General features: G+C 41.8%; 1 protein-coding gene across 1 annotated transcript; it reads left to right on the forward strand.

The window, feature by feature from the left end:
• The first annotated feature begins 4,165 nt into the window (after positions 1-4,165).
• LOC142433171 (large ribosomal subunit protein eL37-like) lies at positions 4,166-4,520 on the forward strand. The gene has a single exon (XM_075538290.1). It carries the CDS (start codon positions 4,185-4,187, stop codon positions 4,518-4,520), a length of 336 nt encoding a protein of 111 aa, XP_075394405.1. The 5' UTR covers positions 4,166-4,184.
• The last annotated feature ends 9,533 nt before the right edge of the window (positions 4,521-14,053 follow it).

Raw genomic sequence — 14,053 nt, forward strand, 5'->3', positions numbered from 1 at the left:
TTCTCTAAGTAAGTGTCACTATTCAAGGGAATCTTCTCTGATCTTTCTGATTATGTCACAGAGTCTACTAAGTGTCCTCATAAAGTATGTGTTTATGGAACTAGTTAAGTAATATACCAGGCTTCCTGCCAGGCTCCAGGAAGGACAGGGCTCTGTGGATTTGGGTCACCATTGTCTCCCATGCCTTACTATGTTTTGCACCTAGAGGGTCCTCTATTAGAATATATTAAACAAATGAATGAGTAGGTTAGCCAATCAGGTGGATTTTATCAGCACGATCAATTTCATGGCCACAAACCTGTGCATCTCATTATTTTGCTACTGAGTTTTGAAAAGTTACTTCTTTAAGGATTTAATATTTGTTTTCCTAGGTGACATTACCTGAGAATTGTTATATTTTAGGCCTTTCTCAGTTAGGGGCCAGCCAGGAAACAGAAACCAAGGCAATGATATAAACAGGCGAATTTGATATCAAGAATTGTTAACTAGCAAATGATGAAAAGAGAACTCTAAGGTGTCACAGCTGACTGAACAAGAAAACCAAACTAACGAAGTGCCATCAAGTCAAATCTGACTCCTAGCACCCCTACAGTACAGAGTAGAACTGCTCCCTAGGGTTTCTCAGGGTGTACATCTCTGTGGGAGAAGATAGATAGCCTGATCTTTCTCCTGCAGAGTGGAGTCGAACTGCTGACTTTGCTGACCCCATGTATAACTCACTGTGCCACCAGGACTCCTGAACAGAAGAAAGAAGTTGGAATAATTGAAATTTAGACTCTTGAAAGGACCAATCTGGACTCAGACCTTTGGGCGAGGGGGCACCAGAAATGGGTCCAAGGGCACCTGGCAATGGAGCTGCTTCTGTAAGTACTGGCAAGTTCCGAACTGGAGTCAGATGCTGTCCTGGAAGGAACTGCTGCCACCCAGGGGATAAAAGCCCGAGGGGGAAGAGCAAGTCTGTTTCTCCTCCCTCCCTTCTCTAGATCTCTTTGTTTCTTGCACGCTCGCTCCCTCTACTGGCACAGCCCAAGTCCCAGACCCAGCAATGACAAAGCAGAGTACAACTTCATAACTGGCATAAAGTCATAGAAAATTCAGGTGATTTTTAATTCACCATAAATAATCATAATTTTTAGTGTCCTAACTTCTCTCCATATTCGCTGTGTCGGTGGGGGCAAGTTTTCACTTCCTTCATTTCCCTATCAGTAACGAGAGCAGTACATCGGAGCCTTCCTTATAGTGTTTGCATGTGCAAGTTCCAAAGACTTTCTCTAAGGAGCATGGCAGTTCTAGGTGCTTGTGTTTAGGGACGGTCTTTTGAACAGACTTTCCTCTTCCTCGTGTTCTGAGTTCCCTATTTCTTGTTGAATCCATTTAGGTCACATTTAATTTTCATTAAAAAGCCATCTGGTGTTCCCTGTAGCTAGAGTCAAGAAGGCTGAGCCGTCTTAAACTTCGTATGTCCAGAATGGAACTTCGAATTCCCATGTGCCACCTTGCCCCTCATTCCCTGCTTAGCTGGCAATGTCAACCCATTGCTCAACCAGAAATCTTTTTTTTTTTTCAAGCAGAAATCTTGAGGTCATCCTTGACCCCAACTTCCATGCTGAACCCACCAGCAGGTTCTTCTGAGTCTACCTCCAAAATGTATGTTTGGAATCCTCTAATTCTTTGAATGTCATGGTCACCTGTCCCATCCCAAACAACCACTATTGTTTGTCACGTGACATGAGCCACTGCCTCCTACCTAGTTGGGCCTCACACCATCATCCTTGACCATCAAAACAGCAAAAGATATTTGATTATTTCTCTTCTTTGCTTTAACTCTTAAATACCTTTTCATTGTACCTTGCATACAAGCCAACCCCTTACCATACTTTCTAACAAAGGCCTTATGACTGCCTTCCTGCTTACCTCTTAGGGACATTTCGTGCCTAATTTCCCCTTGTTCACTGTACTGTAATGTACCAAGGACATTCTGGTCTTTCACTTAATCACTTTTCCCCGCCTCATAACCTTTGGACATACTGCTCTCATTCTACCCTACCACTCTCACAACCTCACCACTCTTCCACATCCTTCAACTTTCAACTTAAATGTCATTTCCCCCAAGAAGGCCAATCTAAGTAGACCACCCTCCCTATTACTTCTAGGGTAATAGAAAACTTGACTTTTCCCCTAGTGGTTTTCCTATCATATGAATATTCTCTTTGTTTGTTAACTTTCCTTTGATTCTCACTATCCCTCATTGGAATGTATGCTCCAACACACTTGGCCCATTTGTGTCCTCTTCACCCACTTGTTCCCAGTACCTAGCACAGGGGTTGCCCCGTAGCTGTAAGTGATACTCAATATGTGTGGGCAGAACAAATACAATGGAGGCGTGTTCTTCCACCAGGCATACTGGGAATCCATCAAGGAGAGTGAGGGAGACTGACGAAGACAAACGCTGGTTTCATCCAGGCATAAGCCAGGCCCAGGGCCTACAGGTGGGCAAATGGGTCAGTTTGGGCTCATGCACCAACTCCTTCTTCCCTGCCTTCTTGGAGAGGCACTGGGTGTGAGAGAAGGCTGACTGGATTGGATTCTGCCAAATGAATGAAAAGAGTGCGGAGGCATTTAGGAGACATATAGAACCCAGATTGTAGATGCGCGCAGGGTAATCTGGGTGAGCAAGATGATGGCTCAGACTGGGGTGGGAGCAGTCGAGATGGGAAAGTGATTGCAGTTGAAATATATAATAAAATCTTAATGGTGATGGCAACCAGGGGTAGGAGGAGAAGGAAGGGAAAGAAACAGGTGTTGAGTAAAGGAGAAGATACTAGCCTACAAGCAGGAGAAGTGGGAGTGGGGAGGGCAGGGGACAAGGTAAGATATTGAGAGGTTTGATAAGTTGTTTAGTTGCTGAATTAAAAAAAAAAGATGACCTTGAATGTAAGCCCCGCCTAATCCACAAAGAAACGTTTTTAAAAAATCTAATAGTGATGTTTTATCATTCTTTCTGTTGCCTTTGATTTTTGCTGTGAGCTGAGAAGTTCCATCTACTCTGCCCAAGTATTCCAGTTATGTAAATTCCCGGAGGTTTCCATAGCTATGGGATGTTTGTGCAAGTTTATCAAAATCCCCATTTTTGGGGTACTCCTCTATAAATTGGAGCTCCAGTGTATTGTGGATTCCATGGTGATGTTAGATGCTAAGGGGCCGCTTGCTGGTGGTGGGGGCTTCCAGCAATAATATTCCCGATAACGGAATGTCCATTCTTAGATATAGATAAGTGACATTTTCTCAGTATTTGTAGATTGCTGTGCAAATGCAAGAAACCCTGGTAGGTAGCATAGTGGTTACTAGTTGGGCTGCTAATTACAAGGTCAGCAGTTTGAAATCATCAGCTGCTCTGAGGGAGGTTGATGAGGCATTCTACTCTTCCTAAGTGTTATAGTCTCAGAATCTTACAGGGGCAGTTCTACCCTGTCCTGTAGGGTCACTATGAGTCTGTATTGACTCAATGGCAATTGACTCAATGTTGTGTGTGTGTGAAAATGCAGCTTCAAGCAGACAGCTACTTCTCGGCCCTTTCTAGATAGAAAGTTGGAAGCAGCTATTGTGTGGATTCAATGAAGTAAGGCATTGGGAGAAATGAACTAGGTGCTCTGGTAGGCACTGAGAAGATATGACTTCCAACTCTTAAGCCTTATTGAGCAGTGAAGAGATAATTAGATTGGAAACCAGAAATCACTTTCCACCCAATTTATAAATGATTAAAAACAAAACAAACAAAACCTTATGCTATCTTTGAGATTTTGCTGAAATGGGTGCTCTGACAATGTGGGCAGGTGTGTAAATTGGTATGAAACCCTTTGGGAAAGTTGTCATTATTGCCACAGTCTTTCTAATTACTCTACTTAATGAGAATACTTTAAATAAATGACTGGACATTTGGAAAAAGCTTTATGAAGGTTCATTGCAGTATATATCTAATTGTTCACAACTAGCTAAGAAATTAGAGTTCATTTACTGGATGGGTATTAAACATGATTTTTTGAAGAATAGCATTCTTGTTTAATAACATTTAAACAGCAAGATGCATAACTTTCCATATAGGACTAGAAAACAGATCTACGCAGATAAAAAGATTGGAAGCGGCCTTCTCTTCCGGCCTCTTTGGTCTCGGCCGCAGAAGCGAGATGACGAAGGGAACGTCATCCTTCGGAAAGCATCGCAATCAGACGCACACCTTGTGCCGCCGCTGTGGCTCCAAGGCCTACCATCTCCAGAAGTCGACCTGTGGAAAGTGTGGCTACCCAGCCAAGCGCAAGAGAAAGTATAACTGGAGTGCCAAGGCTAAAAGACGAAATACTACCGGTACTGGTCGAATGAGACACCTAAAAATTGTCTGCCGCAGATTCAGACATGGATTCCGTGAAGGAACAACTCCTAAACCCAAGAGGGCAGCGGTTGCAGCGTCAAGTTCATCTCAAGGATTTCAACATTTAGTTGTGCAGTACATGTTCTCGTATTAAAAATGTATCTGGTGTTTGCAATCGAAAAAAAAAGATTGGAAGCAGATATTTTAAAAGTCTACAATGGTTACCTTTAGGTAGTAGAACTGTGGATGCACCTGACCCAAACCATGGTATTTTCAGTCACCTCATGTGCATGAAAATTGGACATTGAATAAGGAAGACAAGAATAAGCAACGTGTTTGAGTTGTGGCGCTGGTGAAAAATATGGAAAGTACCATGGACTTCCAAAAAGACAAGCAAGTCTGTCTTGGAAGAAGTATGGTCAGAGTGCTCTTTAGAGGCAAGGCTGGCCAGACTTTGTCCTTAGAAGACCAGTCCCTGGAGAAGGACACCATGCTTGGCAGAGGGGCAGCGAGAAAGAGGAAAACCCTTGAGGCGCTGGATTGACACAGTGTCTTCAATCATGGGTTCAAGGGTAAAAACAATTGTGAGGATGGCACAGGACTGGGCAGTGTTTCCTTCTTAATGAATTTATATTAATGGTGTCATGGTATCTAGCATGGTGTCAGTCACTTATCTGGAGGTGGTGCTGACTTTAGTTGGGGCAATGAGGGTATATGGTCACCTGTTTCCAGGAAGCTACAATACGTTTATTCACATGATGATGGTTGCATGGGAAGTGAAATCTTGATGTGAAATTCCTTTCAAGTCTCTGTTGGCCTCATCTTTCTTACTGTCCAATTGTCCATAGCAGGTCATATGGCCCAGCCTGGAGTCAGAGTGGAAGAAGACTACTCAAGAAGAAGTATGGTAGCATTTTTAACTGACCACAGTAACTGACCATATTAGCCACTCAGAATCTAGATAATATTGGCTAATAATAAAAAGAAATGATCAGCGCATGACTCTTTAGGAGATAAAATTCCAAGTCCTTAGTTTTAACATGTAACCAACTGCCTCATATTTTGCTATCTTCCTTCCACCTCAAAACCATAGATTCCGGCATATAGAGCTTTAGGCAGGTAAATTGAGCATGTCTTGCTTTTGCATACCCTAAATCAGTGCTCGCACTGTTTCAGTCGTCACCCACCTGGAGTCCCACGAATCCACTAACCATTTTTTTAAAAAAAACCCGTCTTTCTAGGAAGAACACATTCGAACTCTTCAAGCAAGTGCACCCTCCCTTCTGGGTAGAATTGAGCACTCCTGTCTTTAGACTCGATTGAACCTCATTTGGATTTCAAATTGTACATCTACTTAACTTTCGTTCGCAGTTGGTAATAAGCCTGCCTTCCTGGAAGACGAGAACTTGTAGACTGTCAAGTTCTCAAGACATCTCAAATGCAACCCTGTTGCCAGGGAGTCTGTTCTAACTCATAGCAACCCTACCAGACAGAGTAGAACTGCCCCGGAGGGTTTCCAAGGCTGTAAGTGTTTGTGGAGCAGCTGCTGGGTTTGAATCTTAACTCTGTCCCACCAGGACTCTTTGCGGGTCAATCAAGGCAGGGACTACTTCTTTCTTATCTCTGGCATTTTTATGTTGGACGATAGATATTTGTGTAAATTGTTTTAATGTACATTTAATAAATCAGAAGTGAATCAGGCATTTTCATATATGTATATGTGTGTATACAGTTTTCATTCCCTCATGGAATATTTTAATCACTAATGAAATGAAGCCTGTTTGTGTACATATTTATATTTTTTTCTCATGGGATGAAAGTTTACTTTAATTTCAGTAAGTTATACATAATTGTAGGATTATATAAATGAAGGGATCAACTCAAATGTGTTCTTGAATACCACATTCTTCTATTTACTTTGCAAAACAATGAACTCTAAATGCAGAGAACTTTATTACAAATGGCTGGGGTGGGTGGAGAACTTGCTCATGGTTATACTGAAAGCAGAAATAAAAAGTCCCACGTCTTAACCAAGACATGACATATTCAATGTAGAAATGATTCCTGAGATTAAAAACCAAAGCAAAACTTTCTCAGCTTCCTTTAGGACGGACTTGGGAAAACATGAGGGAAAAATGTGAAGAGTTACAGCCTTAGAAGCCCACAGCGGTACTTCTAACCTTCCCTGTAGGGTCATTATGAGACGGCATTGACTTGGTGGCAGTAAATTGTTTGTGTGTTTTATTTTCAGAATACACACCCTTTAAAAGTTGTAGGAGCACTTAAATTCAGGAAAACTCATCTTCCCTAAAGATTTTAGCAGCCTCAATATTTTTCTGAAGTGCTTCTGAAAGATCTGAATATGGAAACCCCAAGAAGCATTATTACTGCGCATCATTTCTATTTTTAACACCGTAAATTGCTTAGTTCTCACTTATTTTTTGCATTTCAGCTTGTGGTTGATGTTGCAAGGCTAACATTTCTTTAGGGGGTGGTGATGGCGGTTTTTAAGATATAAACCAGAAGATTTTGATCAGGAGCTTCCCCTATTCTACAGAACAGTTGAGAATGTTAAAAAAGTTACAGTCAATGTCACAAAATTAAATGCATATAAATTATTGAATGGAAAACTAATTTTGCTCTGTAAACTTTTACCCAAATCATGATAAAAGTCTTTTAAAATAGCAAAAGAAAAATAGTGTTTTTTTTAGAAAAAGAGTGTTTTAAAGAACAAAAAAGGAGTCTATTAAAACTTTTTCATCTAAAAATAGTATTTAAATTAGATTAATAAAATAAGTAATATGATCATTTTTGCAGCTGATGATTGCATGTTTTCTTCAGAATCTAGAATTCTTTTTTTTAAAGATCATATTATTGGGGGTTCTTACAGCTTTTATAACAATCCATACATCAATTGTATCAAGCATATTTGTACATATGTTGCCATCGTTATTTTCTAAACATTTACTTTCTATTGAGCCCATGGTATCAGCTCCTCTTTTTCGCACCCCCACCCTCGTGACCCCTTGATAAATTATTATTTTCATATCTTACACCAACTGCTGTCTCCCTTCCCCCGTAGTTTCTGTTGTTAGTCCCCTGGAGTGTGTGTGTGTGTGTGTGTGTATGTGTGGTTATGTGTCAATCATCGCGATCGGTTTCCTCTTCCCTCCTCTCCCCACATTTCCCCATACCCTCCTGGTATCGCTACTTCCATTCCTGTTCCTGGATCCCATGTGTTGTGAGCTCTTATGTCTTATCTGTACCTGTGTACATGCTTGGTCTAGCCCGCAGTGGAAGGCAGGATTGGGGTCATGATAGTGGGGGCTGAGGAAGCCTCCAGGAACCAGAGGAATGTGTGTTTCATCGGTGCTCTACTGCACCCTGGTTGACTCATCCCTTCCTTGTGACCCTTCTGTGAGGGGATGACCCATTGTCTAAAGATGAGTTTTGGGTCTCTGCTCTGACCCCCCTCTTTCTCAACAATATGGTTTGTTTTTTGTTTGTTTATTTTGGATCTTCTGATGCCTGTTACCTGATCCTGTCAATAACTCATTATCACTCAGCCTGGTGTCCTTCTTCCGTGTGGGTTTGTTGCTTTTTTGCTAGATGGCCGCTTGTTTAACTTCAAGCCTCTAAGACTCCAGATGCAATATCTTTTCATAGCCGGACACCATCTGCTTTTTTCACCACATCTGCTTATGCACCCATTTTCTCTTCAGTGATTATGCTGGGAGGGTGAGCATCACAGAATGCCAGGTTGTTAGAACAAAGTATTCATGAATTGAGGCAGGGCTTGAGCAGAGGTCCAAAGCCTATCCACTACCTCAATGTATTGCCATACAAATATATGTACATATGTCAATACCTCTATTTTTATGAATTAATGTATTTATGTTACGTACACACCTGTGTTAATACCTCTATCCAGTTTTGCTTCCTAGATCTTTCCTCTGTTTCCTTTTATCTTCCTCCTGCTCCACCATCATGCTTGTCTTTCTTCTGCCTCTTAGTAATTTCTCTCAGCTAGATTGCTGTTGCTCCAACACCCCTGGAATCTCTATGTCCTTCTCATTGTTAATTTTAATTCCAGTGTTGTTCCCCTATTGAGATAGCTAGTTTATTGTGCCAGCCTGGCCCATAAACACAAGTGGGATTAATTGAAGGGCGGAGAGATAAATGGGTCGGTGAGCCTCGCCTTTCTTGTCTCTCGCTCTTTGATCATCGGACCAGTATGCGGCTGCCTTGCTGGTTCTGTGTCTCAATTTAGAGGCTACACTACCTGTGGGATGCCTAGCCTGTGGTCTGTGTTGCTGAAAGTTGAGGTCCCTTTTAACCCACACGATTGGCATGTACATCTCTGGAGCTAGGGACCAACAGTTGGTAACAGTTGGTGACCTGCTTTGCTGTTTGCTGCCTGGGTATATATAGCCCAGCTCTCTCTACAGAGGAAGAACTGGCGGCCCTCAAGACTTAAAGGACTGCTAGTGTCTCACAACTCTCTCACGGGAGTGAGTTGCACTGAGCCATTTGTACTGATTTATAATTTAACTGTTCATTTCTTGTATTATCTATCTATCTGTATATAATTTAACAGTTCATTTCTTGTGTTATATATCTATCTTTATAAATATATAGAGAAAATTAATTGCAATCTGGTTTTGTCTCTCTAGAGAACCCTGTCTAACACACCTATCTATGGTCCTGTTTGCTCACTTCTTCCTTCCCCCAACTTCTCCTCCCTCCAAGTCCCTTTGGGACCATGCTTTCTCCTCGGGCTTGCTACCCATGCCTATCTTATACAGGTAGGCAAACCAACAATAATGGAGACAAAACAAAAGATTGACTATAAAGAGAAAAAAAATAACTAGCACCCCCCTAAAATATATATATAATTCCAGGTCTGTCCATTGACCTTTATGACTGTCTCCCCACTAGAATCTAGAAGTTTTAGATATTATTTTATTGGGGGCTCATATAACTCTTATCACAATCCATCCATACATCTATTGTGTCAAGCACATTTGTGCATTTGGTGCCATCATCATTCTCAAAACATTTGCTTTCTACTTGAGCCCTTGATAGCTCCTCATTTTCCCCCTATCTCCCTGCTCCCCCATCCCTCATGAATCCTTGATAATTTATAAATTATTATTATTTTGTCATATCTTACACTGTCCGACATCTCCCTTCACCCACTTTTCTGTTGTCCATACCCCAGGGAGGAAGTTATATGTAAGATTCTTGTAATCGGTTCCCCTTTCCCCCCCACCTTCCCTCCACCCTCCCAGTATCGCCACTTTCACCACTGGTCTTGAAGGGATCATCTCTCCTGGATTCCCTGTGTTTCCAGTTCCTATCTGTACAAACATACATCCTCTAGTCTAGCCAGATTTGTAAGGTAGAATTGGAATCATGATAGTGGGGGTAGAGGAAGCATTTAGGAACTAGAGGAAAGTTGTATGTTTCCTCTTGCTACATTGCACCCTGACTGGCTCGTCTCCTCCCTGTGATCCTTCTGTAAGGAGGTGTCCAGTTGCCCACAAATGGGCTTTGGGTCTCCACTCTGCACTCACCCTCATTTACAATGATAGGATTTTTATTCTTTGATGTCTGATACCTAATCCCTTTGACACCTTGTGGTCACACGGGCTGGTGTGCTTCTTCCATGTAGGCTTTGTTGCTTCTGACCTAGATGGGCTGCTTGTTTATCTTCAACTTTTAAGACACCAGACACTATATCTTAGATAGCCAGACACCATCCTCTTTTTTCACCACATTTGCTTATGCACACATTTGTCTTCAGCGATCATGTTGGGAAGGTGTGCATCATGGAATGCCAATTTGATAGAACAAAGTGTTCTTGCATTGAGTAAGTACTTGAGTGGAGGTCCAACGTCTATCTGCTGCCGTAATACTAAACCTATAGATATATGCACCTAGATTTATTTCCCCACTATCCTATATATATTTACTTATGTACATGCTTGTATTTAGACCTCTATAAATGCCCTTTGCCTCTTAGTTCTTTCCACTATTTCCTTTTCTTAGTGATAATGCAAATCCTTCATATTCTTTTTCAAAAAAATTCCAAAACACTTGTTTATGTATTATGTTTTGATCCAATAATATTTTAAAATAGATTTTACAATATGGAATTTTAAAATATGTAAATGAATATAATTAAAACTCTTTATCTCCCTCGACATTTCTCTTTGCAACCGAAAACCATTGTTACTTGTTCCTTCTGGGTATTTCTAGAGATATTTATGCATATATAATCAAGTATAAGATACAGATATTCCTTTTTTTAAATCTAAGGGCTTTGTATATTACACAATTCTGATTCTTGCTTCCGCTACTTAATGTTATGTCCTACAGATTATTTCATATTTATGTCTCCACCATTGCTTAGTACTCCAGTGTATGGATATTCATAATTGATTTCATCAATCCACTACGATGAACATCTTCAATTTCTAAACGTCTGTTAACAAACAAGGCTGCAGTGAATAATAACTCTTCGGATATCTTTTAGCATAGGTGTGACTATATTGAAGATGCACTCTCAGGGATCTGGTTGGTGGGTCCAAGAATGTATACCTTTTAGCTTTGATCAATATTGCTGAGTTGCCCTTTGTAATGTTTTTTTTCTTTCTGATTTCTTCCTGTTGCCCTTGCTTAATAACGTTTTGGGATTGCTGGTTGTTAGGTGGTGATTTTTTGTTGATTTGATTTCCTTTCTTCTGTTCTTTTTTTACATTCTAGATCCATCCTATTATTTTCCAATATCTAGAAAACAGGAGAGTGGCCTTTGCTTTTTAACCATTCTTTTTTTTAACAGAATAAGTTATTGACCAACAAATTTGTGTACCACTTTGTGCATTGTCAGAGGAACAGTGAATGCTTGGGAGGGTTTTGATGGATTTGGCCAAACTCAGAAGAAAGAGTTGCCTTCTTGGGGCATGGGAAGAGGACCCTACCCTTGATTTAATTCTCTGCTTGCACACTCTTGAAACTCTTCATGGTGTTTGCATAACTTAAGATTCAAATTCACTTCCATTGAGTCTATTTTGCCTCATAGTGACCCTATAGGACAGACTGGAACTGCCCCTGTGGGCTTCTAAGGCTTTACATTTTACAGGAGCTAAAAGTCTCACCTTTCTCTCATGGAGTCACTAGTGTGTTCAAACTGCTGATCTTGCAGTTAGCAGCCCAATTAGTAACCCATTATGCCAACAAGAGGCCTGATGTTTGCATAAGGTACCCCATGTTTTCATTTTGCACTGGAATCCATAAATCACCCTCTTGCTGGGAAGATCATGGGGCAATGGGTGGCTGTGGTAGAGACCTGCTCTGGCAGGGAAGACCACCTTGTGGGGCACCGGTAGGAGCTGCTGGGAGGAGCTTGGCAAGGTCCTCCCTGTTTCTTTTTGTAGGGAGACATGACAGCTTAGCAAGTGATCATGGTAGACAGAAGAGAAGCTCATTCCTCACCAGCCCCAGGAGTCAAGTATGAGCCAAGGGAGGGTCTCATAAAAAAGAAAGAAAAAGGAAAAAGGGCAATGTCCAGGAAGTACCTGGCTGCTGAGATCTAATTAATTTAGAAAAGGAATAGTTGTCTATTTTAGCCAGGAAAGAAAAGCTTTACAGAAGCTTCCTAGGAGACTTGTTCATACTTAGTAAAGTAGAAATGTAGGCGACAAAGAGGAAGATCTTCTACCAGATGGATTGACACAGTGGCTACAGCAATTAGCTCAAACATTACAATTGTGAGCCTGAGGCAGGACTCAAACATAACAATAATCGTGAGGATGGTGTAGGCTCAGGCAGTGCTCCATTGCCATGAGTTTGAATTGACTGAATGGCACAAAGCAACTTCCTATTGGCTAGTGTTGGGTCACAAGGCTAGCGTAGGCTACGTACCATAGGAAAGCAGCATCACAGAGGTTGAGTTGCTGCTCTAGATAAAATAGGAATTTTGTTTGCTAACAGAAGGTGGGTGAGTGATGGGAAGCAAGAGATGGCAGTTGGGTTTGCAAAACCAACCCAAACCAACTCCGCTGCCAGCAAATGGATTCTGACTCAGCGATTCTATATAGGGTTTCTGAGACTGTAAATCTTTTTGGGAGCAGACAGCCTCAGCTTTCTCCTGAGGAGCATTTGGTGGGGTTGAACCACCAATCTTGCAGTTAGCAGCATAACATCTAACCCACAGTGCCACCAGGGCTTCCTTGGGTTGGCAAAGTACATCATTAACCAGAGTGTAATCGTTCATGTTTTCATAACAGTGAGAACAGCTATGGGGGATTGTTTTGTAGTCCCTTCTTACTCAAAGGGGGCCCGTGGGTTAGGAGCATTCTAATTATCTGGAAGCTTGTTAGAAATACAGAGTTTTGAGTCCCAGCCCAGGCCCACTGGCTCAGCAGTGTCATCAGTTCTCTGGGAGATTCTCGTGTACACTGAGGGTGGAGAAGCACTGGGCTGGGCAGCTGGGTATAATGTGACTAACCCTCTTAGGAGGAAGCAAGTTGCGACTGTGAAACTGGAACAAATTGGAATCTGCACTCAACAGCACAGGAAACAAATAAATTGAAATCCAAAAATAGAAATGTTCAAAACTTAGAACACTTTGAAATAATGTGACCAGAATGTAAGAAAGAGCTGAGCGGCATCATTAGAACAAAAAATAATATCATTGTGAATGAGGGGGAGTGCGGAGTGGAGACCCAAAGCCCATCTGTAGGCAACTGGACATCCCCTTACAGAAGGGTCTCTGGGAGGAGATGAGACAATCAGGGTGCAGTGTAGCAATGATGAAACATACAACTTTCTTTTAGTTCTAAAATTTTGCCTCCCTACCCACTTTCATGATTCCAATTCTACCTTACAAATCTGGCTAGACCAGAGGATGTACACTGGCACAGATAGGAACTGGAAACACAGGGAATCCAGGGCGGATGGTCCCTTCAGGACCAGTGGTGACAGTGGCGATACTGGGAGGGTGGAGGGAGGGTGGGGTGGAAAGGGGAAACCGATTACAAGGATCTACGTATAACTCCCTCCCTGGGGGACGGACAACAGAAAAGTGGGTGAAGGGAGACGTTAGACAGTGCAAGATATGACAAAATAATAATTTATAAATTATCAAGGGCTCGCAAGGGAGGGGGAAACAGAGAGGGAGGGGAAAAATGAGGAGTTGATGCCAGGGGCTTAGGTGGAGAGCAAATGCTTTGAGAATGATGAGGGCAATGAATGTACAAATGTGCTTTACACCATTGATGTATGTGTGGATTGTGATAAGAGTTGAAAGCGCCTAATAAAATGATTTTTTTTATGTAAGACCTGAACTGGAAGTAAAGAGAGTTTTGTTGACTGGTTTGTTTCTCAGTTAAGTTTAAGCACAGCAACCTATCTGATGCCAGCTGTCTCACATGCTGGCATCTCATTCATGATTACATCTAGTCATATTCAATTCCTAACAGCACATACTGGTGAAGCCCTGGTGGCATAGTGGTTATGTGTTGTGCTGCTAATCTCAAGGTCAGATATTTGACACCACCAGCTGCTCAGCAGGAGAAAGATGAGGCTTTCTACTCCCGTAGAGTGACAGTCTTGGAACCCCCCCAGGGGCAGTTCTACTCTGTCCTATAGGGCACTATGAGTTGGAATTCCTCGATGGCACTG

This window comes from Tenrec ecaudatus, chromosome X, assembly GCF_050624435.1.
Source record: "Tenrec ecaudatus isolate mTenEca1 chromosome X, mTenEca1.hap1, whole genome shotgun sequence".
Taxonomy (NCBI): Eukaryota; Metazoa; Chordata; class Mammalia; order Afrosoricida; family Tenrecidae; genus Tenrec; species Tenrec ecaudatus.